We start from the raw sequence: 19526 nt of genomic DNA, 5'->3' as shown, positions 1-19526 counted from the left end.
AAGATTCTATTACTCTTTGATGCAAAAGAGACAAAAAAAGTTATTAATTCTTCAGAAAATGCTTAAATTTTAGACGGGTAAACGAGTTTCAACCACATATTCTCCATCGCAGAGCCAACCAAAAACAAACAAACCAATTTTCCCAACGTCATTTTAACACTATCTCGTTAATTTTAATTACACATAAGTTTTAGCCGCAATCATCCATTATTCCATAAATTTTTATGAGTTCATTTTGTTTTGTCATACGGAACATGTTTTGTAACGAAAGTGAAACAGGGTAATAGAATGAAATAAAAATTTCATTTAAAAAAACAACAACAATATTTCTAAAACTTATTATAAGACTTTTGTTGCCGATTACCAAGAAGCGAAAAACCAATCAGGAAACGAGATTTCATTTTCAGATCTTGATACTGTAAAAAAAATCTCAGAATATCATCATTTATTAGCATGTGATGCGCTTTTCAAATTCCCACGTTTTCTACACTTGAAATGTTTATCATACGAAAAGTCGAAATCACATGCTGATATTTCATGACTTATCAGTTTGTGTCACCAAAACAAATCCTTCTGTCATTTTTTGAACCACGCAGGCGCTGAATTATAGGCTCGTGATATACACATTTCAACAAAGGGTATCTGCCAAATCTTTTATTTTCAATCGTTTTTTTCATTTCCCAATGTTTTCGACGAACTTTTGCCACATGTCAAGGTTGTTGAGCACACAAGCAAGGAATATTTCAAGGATTTCAAGGTTTAGACGACACCCTGAGTAAAGTTGGAACATATATCAACAAATTTACACGACTGTGTTAAACAACTACGCGGAGGAGATTGAACGGAATCCTTTTCTGGCATTAACCGGATCATCCGCAGATAAAGTGTGTTCATAGAGAGTTCTATCAATGCGAGAAAAACATTCCATTTATAGATCCAACGTTTATCTTAAAAAGCATACCACAAGTGACAAATTTGATTTTTTTTGGTTAACAAAAATGAATTTTGTTTGATTTCTGCATTAAAGAGTCCTTTTTCGTGGTTTGTTCAGTGGTCAAACAACAGAAAAAGAAACAAAAAGAACAATAGTTTAAAACAGTTCAACTTTGAAATGTCTTAGGAAAAATAATACTCAACATTTTTAATATATTACAAACTTTATATGAAAATATATTAAATGCAAACCAATTCAAATTAAAATACTATATATACAATCCACTGGGGTAATTCTAAAAAGTGAAGTGAAATTTCTAGAAGACACTGCAAGTCATCTCGACCTCATGCGTCCTTACAAAAAAGAAAGAAATTTTCCTGGGGTGTTATTATTAGTTCACAGCATATTCAAAAAGAAAAAAAGCAACTTTCCGTCCTCCATATTGAATATCCATATCACGTCAAAATGAAGTCATGTTGTTTTACGAAAAAAACAAAAACACATTCGACACAATCATTAAATAGCCATTGTTATTTTTTATAGTAAACGTTTCGTTGGCAAAAATGCATCCTTCTCCACAAAGTGAAGTCAAAATTGATGCTCTCGGAGTGTCATAATGTTACTTATGGAGAAAATAAAAGTAGCCCCGCCCATCCCCCCAAACAATGCTTTCTAAAGCACTGATTATATATTATTTTTAGTTTTTCTAATAATATACACTCATGAAAGAGCAAAACTTTAGTTAAATTTATTGTAAAAATAAAAACAAATTTTCGCGTTAAAACTCGCCCTTAAGAAAATATTTACAATAAACTAAAAACAATTCAAATAAATAAATAAATTTATTATTTCCTCACTCCGGGTTAACAGTATTCGCATAATTAGCCTCGTTTTCACGTGTCAACGAGACTTTGGTGTAACGTATATTTTGCATTTTATTGGTGTGCTCGATCAATGATAAACAAACGAACGCCCAGTTGAAAAGGTATTGAGCGGGAAGCGAGCCGTGTTTGGCAACTGCGTATGGCATTACATCTAAAAAGTTAATAAATAAAAAATTAAATACGTATACGAATAATTAAAAGCAAATAATCATAAATTATTGACGTCATTGATGAAATGATCAGGTTTTGTCGAGTAATTAATAAAATATTTATTTAAACAGTTTTTTTTAATTTTACACATTTCTTTGTTTGTCAGCTGTTTTTTGTTTAAGTGTCTGTTTTTTTTGACGTAATTACAGTTTCGCTTAACAAGCCATTTTATAAGGAAGCATAAAACGAACGAAAAACACAACAACAAAAACACCCCACAATGCGGTGTACTAAACACATCAAGTTTTTAAGTCGAGAAAAAATATCATATTTGCTGCCTGCATTGCTATGAAAATATTGGCCTACAGATGATTGGTTGTTTTAAAACTCAAAATTTTTGCATACCGAGTAACAGAAATAAAGAAGCATTTTACCTGACAGGTATTCTGTCAGCCTCGCCTCTCCTCTTCCAATATTAGAACGAGCTGTGGGATCGTAAGACATCATCCACTTGATGAGATCGTTATTCACTAGCTGTTTAGCTGTCGTCCATTCTTCTAGCTTGACTTCGATCTCCTCATCATCTTTCGCACTGAAGTACAAACCCAATACTGCTTTTAGGATGTCGTGAATGATCTTGGGAGGGTCCTTGTAACTTTTGATTTCAGCAAACGCTCTGAAAAAAAGATGATATCTAATGAAATCTCAACGAGGCTTCGTGAAAGACCCATACATGTAGGAAAAAAAGCTTTCCATTAGTTCCAGTAAAACAGTCTTGTAAATAATTCCTACTGAGAAACAATCCCTTAAAGACAAAATACAACAAGCTAATTTAATTTGATAACGTTAAGTTGAATACCTTCTTTTTTAACCTAAAGATTTTTACAATACCCATCTCAAAAAATATTCAACTGTTTTTAATAAATATTTATAATAAATACTCATTGTATTTTGCCCACAAATTTTATCATTGAATCTGGATATGGCCACCTGCTTATTCCAACCTCCAATTGGACACTGTCGAAAAATAAATTTTAACTCTCTTTCATTGGGGACTGCATCTTGATACTTCAAGGATGAGTGGGCACGAGTTATGGCTAATACTTATGGATTCATAAACTGACATTCAACCTCGGTCATCTTCACTTTGCAACGCAAAATGTTAACGTCATTATCAAGATTGGTTGTCTTGTCTTTCAAGTAGCTACGACATTATGATAAAATAAAGACAGTGAAACAGACCAATGCATAACACATTTAAACACCTACCCAGCATCCAGTCTTCCGACGTTAGTTCTCAGGTCCTGCAACATGATGCGATCAAATAAGACATCAATTCTTTGATTTTCATGTTCCTTCTCCACTTCTAGATGTATAAAAAATAACAGACAATTAAGTAGCTTCTAAGAAAAAGGTAAACGGGAATTCTCTCCTTGTTAGGAGAACCAGCATAATTTTTTTTTTAACACATGGTATAGTGCTGTAAATTTGGAAGGGACAGACCACATCCCTAGCAGCAAACATACCTAAAGGAAAGGAAAGTTTGCACAAGAAAGGATTGCGGAATTAAAGATTGTGAATTCATGGTTGAAAAAATCGTAAATTGTGGAATTAAAGATTGCATCTGATATTGTGCCAAAAAATTAGGATATTTAAAATTGCGAATTGTATTAATGATCTCTAAATCTTTCCTCAAAATCATTAATCAATAATTTTTTTCATCTTGATCAATAAGTTTGTTCCTTCGAAAATTTCTTTTGATGCAAATTATTGAGGGGATTTCCCTGTAAACCTATCGACAAAACTAAGTTGCCATTTTTTTTCTTCTTGGAATTGCGGAAGAAAAGATTGGGAATTTTGGTCAAATTCGCAATCTTTTTGTCTGCAATATTTTCCTGCGCACTAATTTCTTCCCTTACGGTAATACCGTAAATATTTAAAAAGTCTATTTTCCTTTTTAAGATTTCTTGTAGACTCGAACCATAAAACTAGTATCTAAGCTCAAACTTGGAATAAGAGACATGGTGTCGAACGCAAGAATATTGATAAAAAGGACTAAGCCCAACTTTTAGCACTGGACCGACCGACCGACCGACCGACCGACCGACCGACCGACTGACTGACCGACCGACCGACCGACCGACCGACCGACCGACCGACCGACCGACCGACCGACCGACCGACCGACCGACCGACCGACCGACCGACCGACCGACCGACCGATCAATCAATCAATCAATCAATCGATCAATCAATCAATATAAAGGCTAAACCTAAAACGATATGTTTATCCTGGCCAGCTTCCTCGCTACTCATCTCTTTATGCGCCATTTCAAGCAACTTAAGCATCCTTTGAATTTCTTTTCGCTCGTGTGATGCAAGTGTCTTTGATTTATCTATACTGATGTCTACGATGAGCACCACCATCCCTTCAGCGTCACGCAATGGAAAGGCGAAGTGACGCTCACCATATGCGTCGGCTGTCAACGTCTCCGAGGCGTCAATGCATTTAAATAAATAATCCCTGAAATACACAAAACATATTTGTGAACAAAAAACATCTATTCTTTCAGCCTGTGTTTTTTTATGCATAAAAACTAATTTTGTTCTTCTTGGAGAATAATATTTACGACAACGTCAAGTGCATACAGGAACACATCATTATTACCTAATAAAATCACTTATCAATTGTGGCAGGTCTAATACTTAGGGATGGGGGTACAAAAATTCATTTATTAAGGGGACTATAATTGAAGTCGCAAAGACCCCCGAACGAAAATAGAGTAGAGGTATCTCTCACGCTCGATGACTTCAAACTGTGCAGTTTATTAATTCATTCATTTCATTCGAAATTCAAAGTCTAGCACAAAAAAACAATATCTAGTTTTGGTTCTCCTCCGTATAGTGTTCTCGTTATATTTGGTTCACAATTTAGATATTAGTTTATTTAAAATATTAATTTTGTTGCTGTTAATTCTTGCGTGTGGTTTTAAAAGCCTTCTGTCTCAACTGTTGCATAAAGCCCGAGTCACACTAGACATAAACATTTTTAGAAAAATGAGCCGTTGTGTACATTATAAAATGTTTCACATTCGAAGCGGTAGTTGCGTTTACTTCTTTTTAACTATTTAACTGGTCGTTCTCTTGTGGTTACTTAAAAAAACTGTTGGTTCTCCGTTGGTTACTTCAAAATACTGGTGGTTCTTTGGTGGTTACTTCAAAATACTGGTGTTTACTGCTGGTTACTGGTGGTTCCTACTTTTAGTAAAAGCTAAAGATGAACATGCACTGGTCTTGAACACTTCCGGGTGTTTTTCGGAAAAATTTGTTCGCTATATATCGAATTTCTTGCATCCAAGATTTCAGGGCTTCTCATTATTCTGGAGTGCGGGATATGACTAGTGAAATCACTTTATGATACTGGGGTGGTAAAGTGAAAAAAGAACCCTAGGGAGAAGGTTGAAAGTTGTGACTATTTAATGCAAATGCAGCATAAATTTAAGTTTAATTATAACAAGATGCAGGCGCTGCATAAACTATCGCCATAAAATGCACAACTTTAAAACATCAACAATGCGACCCAATTTTACAATTTCTAGCAACAAATACAGCCTAAATCAAAAAATAAAAATTATGATGTCACCATTATGTACAGCATACTTTCTTTGTTAACTGTGCCAAATTGTGTCAAAAATAAAGTAGTTCCAATTTTTGGACCAATTTTGGCCCAAAATGTCATTTAGGTGACAAAAAGTCAAAATTTGGATGTCACCATCATGTTCAGCATACTTTCTTTGTTAGCTGTGCCACATTTTGTCGAAAAAAAATACCAATTTTGGCCTGAAACGTTATTTAGATGACCTCCAAGTACTTAGAGAGTTTAGGTACGAAGTTTAAATCTGTGACGTTGAAATTGACCATTTGGGACAGGATTAGTTAGTTAGTTAGCAGTTGGAAACCAATACTATCCTCGCAGGCGAGATAGTAATTAGGGTAATTAAGCTACAAAAGCGCTGATAAAAAAGAAAAGTAAATAAACACATTGGTGTCTTTATTCAATTTGCTAATTTTTTAACGAGTGTTTCACGCAAATCAAAAGAATCATGTTTTTTAATCTTTTGAAATTCATACGTTTAGGGAACGAATTCGTGCACATGCATACCTGAAGAGGTTATCCTTCCGCTCCAACCTAGGGGTCTGTGTGGGTCTTTGAGAATATCCTTGACCCAATGTCACCATTCTTCTTATCACCGAGCCTGTCGAAGCCTAAAAAAAGCAATCTCGACGGTGAATACTGTAAAAAAAAAGTTGCACCCATGCAACAACAAGAACAAACTAGACACTACAAATGGCAGGTAACGAAACAATTGCTAAAACTATACGAAACACCAACAAAAGTCATTTAAAATAGTACAGTAAAAACAGAAATTCCAATAACCAATCGGCCATGTTACTAAGAATGATTTTTCTGTATGAATAGTAAGCTTTGAACAATAAACAATTACGTCCTAACTTGAGTTCTAGACTCGTGGCCTCTAAGGACTTGCCCCTTTTTTTAAATAGTTTGAACAGCTTTTGTAAATTCACTCTGATGATGATTTCGTTGTAAATCAAAAAAATAGTATATTTTTGGGAAAAAATATTTTGTTGTGATTGTTCAGATCTGATAGAAGTTCTCGTCGCAATAAATTTATTCGGACTCTCTTTAATTTTATTCTTTTTAAAACTGTCGTATGGACTTAGATTTTGTATAAACAGTACTAAGAGATTATTACCTTTAGAGCTGGCTCAACAAGATAAATCGTCACTTCATGCACATTCGGACTTCGACGCAAAATCCACGCCACGGCAGACTCTGAAACTTTCAGCGTCTTTTGTCGCATATCAACAAATTGAATAGCTTGACTAAGAGCTTTAGCTAGTCCCTAAAATGATGGAAATAAACATAAGAATAGAAGCAGTTTCTGTTCACAAGAATTAGAGCGACTGACTATTACAGGAAGAAACTTAAAATATTATTATTACAATTGTTTATTATGACGGCCATTTAAAAAACCAAGCAAAAGAAGATTACGCGCAACAAGTTTCCCTGATTTGATTATACCCTTTTTCCTGACTCTATTTTTAGCTTTGAGGGATAGTTAGACACAACTTTTCTTCCTGATCTCATGTTGTGGACTACTAAAAGTGACGGAAAACGTGGTTCATGTTCGATGAATACGGCCCTGACATACAAATATACTGGTACAAAAATATACCGACCTGATAAAACGAAATTTCATGAGCCATGAATATTGATCTATCATGAGGGTCAGCTAATGTGTCAATTCCCAGCATACCAATAACATTCTTGTCGCGGTCTTTTAACGGCAATGATATAAACGAACCCTCTATTTTCTAAATAAAATTAATTATATAGTAAGGGTTCCTAAAAGAAAAGAAAAAAAAACTTATGCGGGGGAGTTCGCTTACCTCTTCTCTGCGTACTGGATTCCACAAATGAACACCACCATGTTGCAACACACGTGGAACATATATTGGTTTGCCAGAATCAATAGCATTAAAACTAATAGATTTCATACCACGATGGAGAACACGTTGAAGCACCGTGTCGGTGTCACTCGCTGAGCAAGCTACATAACGCAATACATCTTCACCCTTCACCGCAGGGTTTTTGTTATCGTTTGGTTCCAACAAAGCTACATAAGCGCATGTCTTTTTCATGTCACCGTGTCTTTCTGCATCATAATCAACGACTCCAAAAACAGTTTTGAACACCGGCTTGAGTATGCCACCCGATGTGCGAGCACTAAAATCTATAGACTGAAGCCACTTCTTGCGGTAGTCACCTCTTTTGCGTTCCTCATAAGATCTCTGCAATTCAAACAAGAAAATACAGAATTAGTAAATAAAATAATAATATATTTTATTATATTTTTTATTTCAGTATTTTTACATGTACAAATAACAATTATTGAAATTATTATTAAGCATTTTTAAGGGTATAAAAAGAGGTCAGGTTCATCATATCAAGTTTTCTTACTTATAAGCTTAACGCGAAAAGTAAATAGAGATGAGGTGAATAAAGACGATGCTCTTTATCAGGGTAAACTAAGCGTGTAAAGCCTTGCATTTGTTTCAATAAAAATGCTCCGATTTTACTGGTTCGTTTGCATTTAAGAACATTTTGAAAGAAATTTTCTTCAAATTCGCTGTTTCATTTATTCCGTATGATATTGTTTTGACTACGAATATGTATTCTAAATCATTGTTGTTTTTTATATAAAGAAAAAATGGATATAAAAAATGTAAATACAGTTTACGAAAAATGTTCACAAAATATTCTCAAATTGCCAGTCCGATTCATTTTTCAGGGTACCAAGACAAAGCTTACAAACAAAAATCTCCGTTTTTTCTGATAATTTGCCTTGTCAATATAAACTTCATATATCCACTTATTTCATATGCGATCATTTCTTAAACAGACGCATGTATGAACTAACCAAACAACTTTTGTTTGGTTAGCTCATACATGCGTCTGTTTGCCAATTTTTAATTTTTTCATGTAATTCTTTCATTTTCAATTGCAGCATCGAAAAATAACAATCAATGAAAAGCATGTCAAAAAAAATACAAACTGCGCATTTTAGAACTTTGCGAGGTATCACCAAAATCTTTTTTAAAGTATTTTTTTTAAAGATAGTAACTTTGCATAATACCTGCACACTTTTTGTCAGAAACTGGATAAGCGAGTCAAAAACATCCTCTTCTTCGAACATATCACATATCTTATCCACAATCCGTTTGAAGGACTTCTTTGTAATCTTTGAAAACACATCTTCAAATACCTCACAAGCTATGGGTAGAGAAACAGGAAAGTATTGACATTTTTTTTCTACTGATGGACAATAAATCCTCTCACAACTGTCACAAGGTTCTGGTAAGGTAAATTTGGATGAGAACTTAAATTCTTGTTTCATCGCGCAAAAATAGTTAACATCAAGTTGAAATTCATAGAAAATTTGTAATATTATAATAACAAAGGTTATTGTGAAGATCGCTTTACAAGGTTTATTTTCTTTCCACTGGTTCGAGGAGGGATCTAAGGGAGTTTTAGTAATAGCGCAACGTTTTAGAGAGGGTGGGGCATATTTTATAGGGACCGCTAAAAAAAAGAAAGCGTTTATAAATTATACTTTAGAGGCGCTTCTTGGATCGGTCGATTAAAAAGGAATGGGGGCTTACAGAGGTTTTACCATGTGTTAACTGGCTTCCTGGACATGGTTATTTGTCATTTTTCAGAAGACCCTTACAACACAACACAAACCTTCTTTCAACATATGTTCGTGCAAATTATCTTCTCTCCATTTTGATAAGACCATCTCAATTTCTTCAATTTCTAAATAGCCAGAACCATCAATGTCCCAAAATTCGAATAATTGGTCCACGCGCATGCGACGTCGCATTGAATCAGCTTCTTTGCGACTCTAAAAGTAAAAATGCAGAGAAATCAGACAGATTAATGATCAACAACCCAACATCCGTAACATACTACCCCTGGGTTCAAGTGAGATTATACAACAGGCGTACCTGATAAATTCGCTCAGTTCTTTCCAATACCGTTTCAATGTAACCAGCTCTGATAAATTTTACAAGTGGTTCAACTGCTTCACTAAAATGTTCACCATAAATCATGAATTTTACAGATTGTCTTCGGATAATATTTCTAATACACAGTTTAGTGAAAAAACAACACGCAAGGAGAGTCCCTTAACTTCTTAACTCGCATTTAGTAGAGACACATATTCATTACATTACCGTCAGAAAAATATGCAAGAAGAAATATTAGCAGCTTAAAAAAAACGCGAGTATTTTGTATTTGTGAGGAATTTTTTTTTGCGTGTGACGAAAGGTAGCTTAATTCTAGGGTAATAAAAAGTACCCACAGCTACAACAACAACCACAAGGAATTTTTTGGGAGAACTCTTCAGGGAAAGGAAACAAAACGCTATACACGAATGGGATAATCACGCAGTATGCTAGCTATAGGGACAAAGAAATAACACTTTTACCTTAACCTTCAAAGCCACAGATAAAATTTATTTCTATATGCAGCACTGTATCAACAGCTATTTAAAGTGAAAAGCATGTGTAGACTTGCCAGTTAACTAAATATTTTAAAGCTTTGTAACCGAAAATTTATTATTTATCACACGCATAAAATAATTTGATAAAAACTAAAATAATACGAAATATATTACAAAATGGTGACCTACCCTCTTGGCGATTCTCCTAAAAACGTCATCAGCAAATTAATAAATTGATGTTCGTTTAGCGAAGTCTTATTGAATGCCTGAGGCGTGGTGAAGGAAAATGGTCGAGAAACGCCAAAAAGCGTTTCAGGTTCACTACCTATAAATAAAAAATAATACATAGATGAAAACAAATGACAAAGACATAGCTACTGCATTATTTATAGGATTTCGTTTGGTGAAAATGACATTTTTACTTTGTTTTAATCTTTTATTTTGATCTGACTGTTAGTTTGTTTTTAGTAGCAACCATCAGTCAGTGTGTATTTAACTTTGCGTTCTTCTCTCAAAATGCTAATATAATTTAACACTTTACTACTTATTATATTAATATTCCTCATCATAGCCGATGAATGGTTTTTAGAATTTTGCTAGAACATCGTTTTGTCTTCAAATTGACTGACCACATTTCATACAGAAGTACAACATTCGATAGGTAGCCTTATGGTAGAGCGTTCGCTTCCAGTTTGAAAGGACTTGGGTTCAAACCCCGGCCATAGGCCAACCGTAGACTATAAAAGTGTGAATTTATTCTTTTTGCTTGCGTGCACGACTTTCGTATCTTAAATAGGAGTTTTAAATGCACTAGGACACTCTTTGCACGACCCTATTCAATAATAATAATAATAATCTACATTATAATACTCGTATACGTCTGTCTGTCGCGCAAAATGGTAGCTTAGCTGCGCATCACTGCTTCCCACTAACCACACCTGAACAATGCTGAAACAACTATATTATTTGTTTTTTTCATAATCTTTTTATCGTCCTACCAACCCTTTTATACATCCTTTTAAAGTCACGTCCCTTTTTACTACGGTCTTCACCACTGCAAAAAATGGATATTTTCAACCTAGCTACCCCAACTGTTAATTCGGACCACTATCCCGGACCGTGAATCCGGAGTATTAAGCATGTCAACCTTATTGCGCCGGACTTTAACTTCATTAACCAATCAGAAACCTTATTCGTTTCACATGTTTACACAACCTGGCGTTAATTTTAGACCGGAGCTTCTACGAGTTCACCAGAATATCGCAACCACGAGGCCACGAGGAAGGATTGCTTATACACACTTAATCTTTCCCCATTTTCTTTGAAGCACTTAACTACACCTTAACTTTTCACCCCTTTATATTTCCCATGATAGCCGCTCATCACATAACTGTATAGGAATATAATAAATATATTATCACGTTCTCTAACCATGTATAAATCTTAAACAAACCAATTTAAAGATTTTAGCTAGAAACGTAGATGTCGAGACAGCATTCTACTGTTATAGCTAGCCGTATTTATTCCTATTTTTTTAAAGTTTTTATTAAGTTTGGTATATCAATATTTATGTGGGGTTGTAGCTATCTAGCTAGCTCTTGTGTTTCCTCTTGCTAAAAAGTGAAAGTAGCCAAATGCAGTTTTTAGCTAGCTACTGCAAATATCTTATTTGATAACTTTTATGCTGCTATATATATATAGTTATGTAACTACACATTTTGTCATGAAACCTTATTCGGCAAAGTTAGCAGGACAGAGAAACGGTGGGCTGTTTCCTGTATTTTTTTATTTAAACCGTTGTGATAGAGGTTTGTTGAAAGATGGTATTACGCCTATTACTCATGTGTAACACAGTTTACCTGTAATAAACGTTCAACATACAATCGTAGTCACAATATGTTGGTAGAAAACGACGAATTTCGAAGTTCGCCACCACAAGTAATTGCGCAGGCTCATTCTATATTAGATTCACACATCTTGAACTTGCCAATGTTCAGAGTGGACTTAGGACATCGAATCTTAGGTTATTTGGTAAATACGAAATTAGTAAAATATGCTAATTGTTGCTATCGTCAGCAAAGGCCATTAGTCAGGAATTTCGGGACCTTCGTGCTCCCCGAATTATTTCGGTGTACAGGCGTGCTAAAGAATATGACTAGCAACTTTTCAACACTCTCTGTCAATGCTCTGCAGCCTGCCGGCTGCAGAGCATTGACTGTTTGACTGCTTTGTCCATATTTGGATAATGAATTAAAAACTGCCTTAGTCTCAATATTTTTGTCCACGATTGTAGTGTTAACAATGGGCTATTTTGTGTGTTTTTTTTATTTAAATTGAAGTTTTGATAAGTTTTTTTGGGAAAAGGCTATTACGCCTATACGCATGTGTAACACAGTTTACCTGTACTAAGTGCTCAGTCCGATTTCATGATTAATTTGTAAACGTTCACTGAAACTTACTCTGCAAAATAAAATAAAATTGACTAATTTTTTTGCTATGACGGGTAACAACGGGTTGTAACCTGTGCTAAAGGGGTATTTAAGCATAAACGCATGTGCAACACGATTTACCTGTACTTCTCACTCCACGCGCTGTTTTCCGTGTTCCTGTTAAACAAAAGTTGCGATAAAGTTGTTTTTTTGGAAAAAGGTATTGTACCTACTTGAATGTGGAACATTGTTTTCCTGTACTAAGCACGCTGCCCAGAGTAACATTCATTTTTGTACTTTCACCGACATACTGTATACCTACACTATAGTGCTCCACCTTAATGTGTGGCACAGTTTAAGGTTCTTAATAATTGCTCCACAGGGTTTTTAAATGCTGGGTAAAATTTTTACTTGTGGCTTACCCCAGTGTGGGACGCCAGGTTTCCCGGCTAGTAATAATTGATACTAAATTATCAATTAATAGTGCCAAAATCCATAACTTTCACACTAAACTGTGCATTTTGGATTTTCTACAATCATATCGAAAATAATTTAGACTTACTGCTTGCACCACTCTCCATAATGTCTTTTACATCGTTCTCAATGTTCACTCCAGTAGCAGCAAAATGAACCTTTCCTGAAACAGTTATTAAAAAAAGTAACATCAGAAGCAAATGATAGTTAAGAAACCAAGTAACAAAATGGTCAAGTATAATTAACGTCACCGTTATGAAGTTTAACTGGATCCTATTTTGTTCACTGCTTATGTTGTCAAGTTTTAGGGGAAATAGGAATTCCAGGACTTTTCAAAACTGTTTTTAATTTCCAGGACTACAGCATTGCCTTTCTAGCCTGAACAAAACTGAGCCTGAAGGATATAACTACAAGTGCAAGTAAAAACAATCGAAAAATTCAAAACAAAATTTAAAGCAACAAATCTCAAACCGTTTTCGTCAATATATTTCATCTGCTTCTGTTCTGTATTCGCGTAGGATTGATCAGAAAAGTAAGATTCTATATCACTTTCCGCCATCTTATTAAGCTCTGCACATGATGATTCAGGTGATGTGACAACTGATATCTTCATGACATCATTCATTGGATTGTCATTTTTACTTTTGACTTTAACATCCACACCACCTACACGAGTCGCTGTGGAATTGTCATCACCAGATTTAACACCATCAAATGATTCTCCATCTAAAAAATAACACCAAAACAGGTACATTTGGAAAAAATAATTTTCATTATATAGGTCAACAGCACAAATGATGTTATCGTAATAAAATAAAAACAACTTCCACAAATCGAACGTCAGAGACTTAGGGAAAGAATAACACATTTGATGTATTGTTTACTTAGGGGGGGGGATTGCCAGAATCATGGTATTGATCATAAATTATTGACTATTGATCATAAATTTAGACGACTGTCAGTAACATTGTTTTAACTCGTTATAACTTTCACAAAAACGACATTGCATCATTGATGGCAAATCTAATAAACTCACGTGCAATGTTTTCTTTTCTATCATCTTGGCTTGGCAAGTCCTTTAAGTTATGATCGACAATGTATTTCTCGATCTCATCTTCCTCTTCTTCTAATTCCACAACAGGCCCTGCACAAAAACAGTATTGAAATAATACCAGGATACTCTCACTTCTTAAGTTCAAGGTATATTACTATACAGCGTGGATGCATAACCTTTTTTCATACTGTATACATTTTTCTCTCTTGATTTTAAATATCTAGCCATGTAATTACTACCAAGATAGCATGCATTTTATCATACGTCAACATTAGAAGAATTAGTTAATTAATTTAAGTTATCACGAAAAATACAAACATTTCTGTTGATGTCTACTTGAATGGTTATGGACCAAACTTAATATTTAAGAATTTTAGCTCATGTAGGAAAAAACAGAAGGGGCACTGGAACCAAACTTTCTCTATAATTCTTCACCAGATCAGATATTGACATGTGTACTATATACTCAAGATAAACTTGCAACTCTTCTTTATAGAGTACAAAAAAACTTTTATGACAAATTTTAAAATTCGCTTAAAAGTTTTTGATAGTCTAATAGTTATTTAAAGGGATCCCAAGGTATAAAATGATGTTGGACTTATATTATGGAGCATAAAATGTTGGTTAACAAGTCTTTTTAAAAAGCTCTTTTTGTTCTCAAGATATTCACATTTAAAGAATTTTAGATTTAATTATGTTGCATAAATTATGATGTCATATTTCAGTAATAGCAAATTTTGACATTTTCTGTCATCATTAATTTTAGACTTGTTAAGGGGTATGCATTTTAAGTTTATCGATACATAGATATTATATAGGTGAATTGATTAACATAAATTTTTTGACAAAATGACACTCGTTTGCTTGTTCCAGGCCTCTTAATTTTTTGCTGACAACTCCATAACTTGGGATCGGCATGTCGGTTTGCAATTAAATTTTGTGAGTAAGCTTGTATAAGCCCCATATGTTTAGACATGTTAACCAACTTTTTAAGCTCTATAATATAAGCCCACATCATTTTATACCTCGGGTTCCCTTCGATGTATCTTCTGATTTATACAATTTCATATGGCAAATTGCCTACAAATTGAGTGAAATATTCTGAAAAAATTGGAAAATCTGGTTAATCACGTCCAAAATTTTTTTTAGAATAATTCCTCTTAGTGCAATATTGTTATGTTGTAAGTTTCAAGATGATCCTAATGGAAGTATATATCTATATTATAATGCCCGTATATGTCTGTCAGTCCGTCTGTCTGTCACGCAAAATGGTAGCTTAGCTGAAACTTAGGCGAACCCGTGGATTATATAATACTAGTCGTGGAAAAATCCACGACTAGTATTATATATTACACAACAAATTATGAGGATTTCACAGAATTGTAAGAGGTAGTTTTAAGTAGCAGTTAGGGTTCTGGAAGGTATGGGACCTGAAATTTTAACAGTTAGGTGTCTAATAGATAACATTTATATATATAATATATACATTATTTATTTACAAAAGACTTTATTCTTTATAACATACAAAAAATATCATTTTTAATGAACCCCTTTATTACTGTATAAAAGTTATATACATACATTTTCGTGGGTTACTTAAGTATTCTTTAGAGTCGCCCTGAATGTTATCATAGAACATTTCTAGCAGCTCCAAAACTCTCAATCTATCCAAGTATCCAGTCTAAATGAGAAAATTTACAGTGCAAAAATAAACTTAATAAGACGACCGCAAAATATCTTTCTATAACCAAAAGACCATCAGCAACATTAACTTAAAGGTTGATTCTTAATTGCATGTCACACACACTGCCACATCTAAATTCTCTCCTTGTACTATTTACATTATCAACAGTAAAAATCACCACATTAAAAGGGTAAAAATAAAGTGCTTATAAAATTAGATTCATAACACCGAACTAAAAATTTGACCATTCAAAACGAAATAGTTCCTAAAACAAAATGATGGCAACAGTTCTTTATGGAATGATTACATGAGCCGGTTTAACAAACTAAACTAAAAACCACAAATTCAGGGAATATCACAATTATTTGGGTAAAAATAACCTTAAAAGCAAATTGGTGCAATATTTTTCAAATACTTTGAATTCATTAATTTATTTAAAAGTGTATAGAAGTGTGGGCAGCAAGTGAGATGTTTTCACTTTAGAAGTTCTTTACAAAATTTTGCGCATGCTCATGCATTGATGTAATCCAGATTATTACCATTACACAAAGCAATGACACAAATAGCAAAGTTTATCTGGTACATGTAAATGAAAATCACGTAATACATTCTGGTGCGTTGACTTAATCACTCTATCAAAAAAGGGAAAGAGTTGTCAGACAGACAGACAGACAGACAGACAGACAGACAGACAGACAGACAGACAGACAGATAAAAATATTTACTGCATGTTGTTAGCTCTCGATCATGTGTCAAGAAATTGGATGTTTCAAATTAAAAAAAATCATTCAGAAAAATAAATTCTTATTTCAGCTACTCATCACACAGATGGAAATAAAACATTTCGACCCTTAAAACATGCCTGCAATCACATGTAATTATTTAGACGTTATGAACTTTCACAATCTAACAAGAAAGCATTGTAGATTTCCAGCTTATGCCGTGACCTATAAAAAAGCTCACTCGCCTAAAAACAAAACAAACTCAGCACTATTTCACATAGGAAAGGCTTTTAATTAATAAAACAAAAATATTGATTATTAAATACTAATGGCAGGAAACTTGATTGGCAAAAGAAATCTTAGCTCTATTAAATATCACCAAAACAAAATGATTAGCTTATTCATAGCTACCTATATATCAATTATGTTGTCAAGGTGCAACAACATGACAAACTAAAAAAATGTTTGAATCAAAAATTACAGTTATTTTATTGATTAATTTTGACGAAGAGAAAAATTTAGTTTTTTTTATTACAAATTGAAGTTACATAAATTAAATTGCATTGTACGTATGGCTCTGAATCAAATAGAGTGCCAAAATGTAGTGATATTTGTGACATAATTTTTTAGTATTGTCATATTCTTACCGGAATTAGACCAAAACAGAAAGAATTGCTCAAAACAATAACAGAAACAACAAAAGGCATACCAGTTATTAAAATAATGCATATTAAAAGAGTAGATTATTCACAACTATTACTACAAAATGTGGTTTCTGTTTACAGTACACTGTCCTAAGTTTGCAATAAAATTTGAAAAAGGACACAACATACCTTTCCATGATCACAAAAAACGAATAGACGACCAAAAATGTTCCTAAAAATAACCCAAAATAATTAACCACTAAATATAATCAAAACCACTAATAGTTTTCTGAATACAATTAGTTATACCTAATATCTAGCTGCAAAATCACATGAGTGCTTTTAAAATTGACGTCCTTAGTGAAAACTTTCTGTTATAGATAACACACAACCAAAGTGGTGATTAAGATTGAAGACTTGTATACAGGTTGAAATAAGCAAAACAACTTTCATTTGTTTTACTTCAATGTTTTTTATTTTACTTTTCTTTGCTCAACACAAGATTGCTTATACCTATAGTAATTATTTTTTAATCTATATACTTGTAATAATTCTTTATAACTATGTTTTTATATTTAGCCTTTGTCTAAAGTTCATCTTATTTATTTATATATACCATAAGCTTTATACAAAGACTGAATTACAATATATGTATTGTCAAAAACAATGAAGAAGTTATGAGAACGGGACATTTTTGCTTGCACATAATGTAATATAGATAACTAATTCTCCTATGAAAAATCCTTACTATTCACTTCTTGCAATTATTATTTGGCTTAGAGACAGACTAATGGCGAGTATTATATTATAGATATGCTATGAAAAAAACCTATCCCAATTTCGTTAAATCTTACACAAAAATTTGAAAACCTTTTTTCAAACTTTTGACTGATTAGCAATCTTGGTTAATGTGCTGAGCTCATTTTTTGTTTCAAGAAAAAAATGTGTTTGTTTCGAGTATCCTTTATAATTTGTAAATGGAAATGAAAATGATCATTGTTATCATGAATTCAGCTTCCTTGACAAGAGGGAATTTAAAAATGAAATTCAGCTTGATGGCTAGGGTGGGGTCACACAATAACAAACAAAAACCAACAAGCAGATAGGGTGGTCTTCGGTATATTCACTTTCTAACAGAGAAGTAATGACCTTATGTTTTTTTCTGAGGAATGCAAATAAGTAGATTACGTATTTGTTTTTGTAGAGCAAAAGGGGGACGTAAAATAGATAAACTAAAATGAGGGTGGCTTTAAAAGTAAGGTTAAGCAAACCAAAGAGGGAGGTGATTGCTGAAAATGACGGAAGTTGAGCAATTTCTAAATGCCACTAATTTAAAGGATATACATTAAAAGATAGGTGGCGTTTACAAATACAATTTTAAATAATCCCACTTATTTATAACCAATATAAATTTTATAGTTGATATAAAAGACTTGTTCTAAACATACTGTGCCAACAAAGTGTGAAACATTTTTAACTAAGACAGAATGCTGTTTAACCACATACCTTAAAGCGTCTTGCTCAATATTTTGTCTGTACTCGTCAGCTAGACGAGACATGTGCTGCATAAATTTACAGAAGCCGTCATCACTCAGCGTTGAAATGTGCTTCCCAACATACTAAAGAAATTATTATTACCTAATCACTGAATTTTATTTTTTCATTTTGCTACTGCCATACACAGCAAACTGACACACCCACCTTTAAGTCACTTAAAAAGTCATAAAAGCTATTGCAAGCAATTTTCTATCTCTTTAATAATAGTTGTATTCTGCCTGTCTGTTCGCAAGAAACAAATCGTGCTACAGTCACACAAAATACCAACCCCATGGATTTTTCCAGGGGTTAACAACTAATATCTTTAATAACAGCCGTAATCTGTCTGTCCGTTTGTGCACAAGAAAAATGCAATACATAAATGACGGAAGAACCTGTGGATTTATCCATGGGTCATCAACTAGTTTTGATAAAAAAGGCCACACGGCAGAGGAAGTTCCGTGAAACTCCTAACCATTTATAAAAGGTCAATTATTGACCATTTACCCAAACTTTTGGCTAGTTTTTTTTTAAGCTCCTGACTTTCCTGAGTTTAGTAAACCAGTATGCAAATCATACATTTCATTAAATCTCTATTACCATACTAATAATAAAGATTCTCAAAATAGCACTAAATTATAAATAAGCACGGCCCAAGCCTATTTTTTTTTTAGAAACCTTCCAACCCCACTCTCTTCATATACCCATATTTAATATTTAGAAGAACAGTATTTTGAATTCAAAATTTTACAAAATTTTTGGACCCAATTACTTATTAAGACCTTCCATTTATTTAGAACATAAGAATACAGTCATTGCATCATCAAAAAATCAAATTTTTATTAAAAATATATAACACATATACACACAATAATAATATATCATTCAATTATCTGTTAATTACATAATGTCATTAAAAAGCATTCTT

The 19526-nt window shown here is 33.4% G+C and overlaps 3 protein-coding genes across 3 annotated transcripts in view; 2 read left to right on the top strand and 1 right to left on the bottom strand.

Annotated features, from left to right (window-relative positions):
* Positions 1–19526, top strand: part of LOC130628758 (leucine-rich repeat and coiled-coil domain-containing protein PF3D7_0703800-like) — a 36931-nt gene that overhangs the window by 10830 nt on the left and 6575 nt on the right. The gene's annotated exons all lie outside the window — the stretch shown is intronic.
* LOC130628756 (EF-hand calcium-binding domain-containing protein 5-like) overlaps positions 1090–19526 on the bottom strand; it is a 32630-nt gene continuing 14193 nt past the window's right edge. The window contains exons 6-23 of the mRNA XM_057441759.1: positions 18569–18681; positions 17252–17294; positions 15594–15693; positions 13995–14102; positions 13430–13684; positions 13047–13121; positions 10245–10380; positions 9559–9640; positions 9296–9455; positions 8688–8824; positions 7441–7842; positions 7231–7365; positions 6744–6893; positions 6131–6234; positions 4242–4492; positions 3238–3334; positions 2403–2644; positions 1090–1969 (exon numbers count right to left, since the gene is read on the bottom strand). Of these exons, the coding sequence (XP_057297742.1) occupies positions 1788–1969; positions 2403–2644; positions 3238–3334; positions 4242–4492; positions 6131–6234; positions 6744–6893; positions 7231–7365; positions 7441–7842; positions 8688–8824; positions 9296–9455; positions 9559–9640; positions 10245–10380; positions 13047–13121; positions 13430–13684; positions 13995–14102; positions 15594–15693; positions 17252–17294; positions 18569–18681 (2772 nt within the window). The 3' untranslated portion in view covers positions 1090–1787. The remainder of the gene's footprint in view (positions 1970–2402; positions 2645–3237; positions 3335–4241; positions 4493–6130; positions 6235–6743; positions 6894–7230; positions 7366–7440; positions 7843–8687; positions 8825–9295; positions 9456–9558; positions 9641–10244; positions 10381–13046; positions 13122–13429; positions 13685–13994; positions 14103–15593; positions 15694–17251; positions 17295–18568; positions 18682–19526) is intronic.
* The window catches only part of LOC130628755 (TBC1 domain family member 9B-like), an 85363-nt gene continuing 84981 nt past the window's right edge, over positions 19145–19526 (top strand). The window contains exon 1 of the mRNA XM_057441758.1: positions 19145–19154. The gene's annotated coding sequence lies outside the window, so the exon portion shown is untranslated. The remainder of the gene's footprint in view (positions 19155–19526) is intronic.

This window comes from Hydractinia symbiolongicarpus, chromosome 15 (genome assembly GCF_029227915.1).
Source record: "Hydractinia symbiolongicarpus strain clone_291-10 chromosome 15, HSymV2.1, whole genome shotgun sequence".
NCBI lineage: Eukaryota > Metazoa > Cnidaria > Hydrozoa > Anthoathecata > Hydractiniidae > Hydractinia > Hydractinia symbiolongicarpus.
This window is presented reverse-complemented; position numbering and strand designations above follow the sequence as displayed.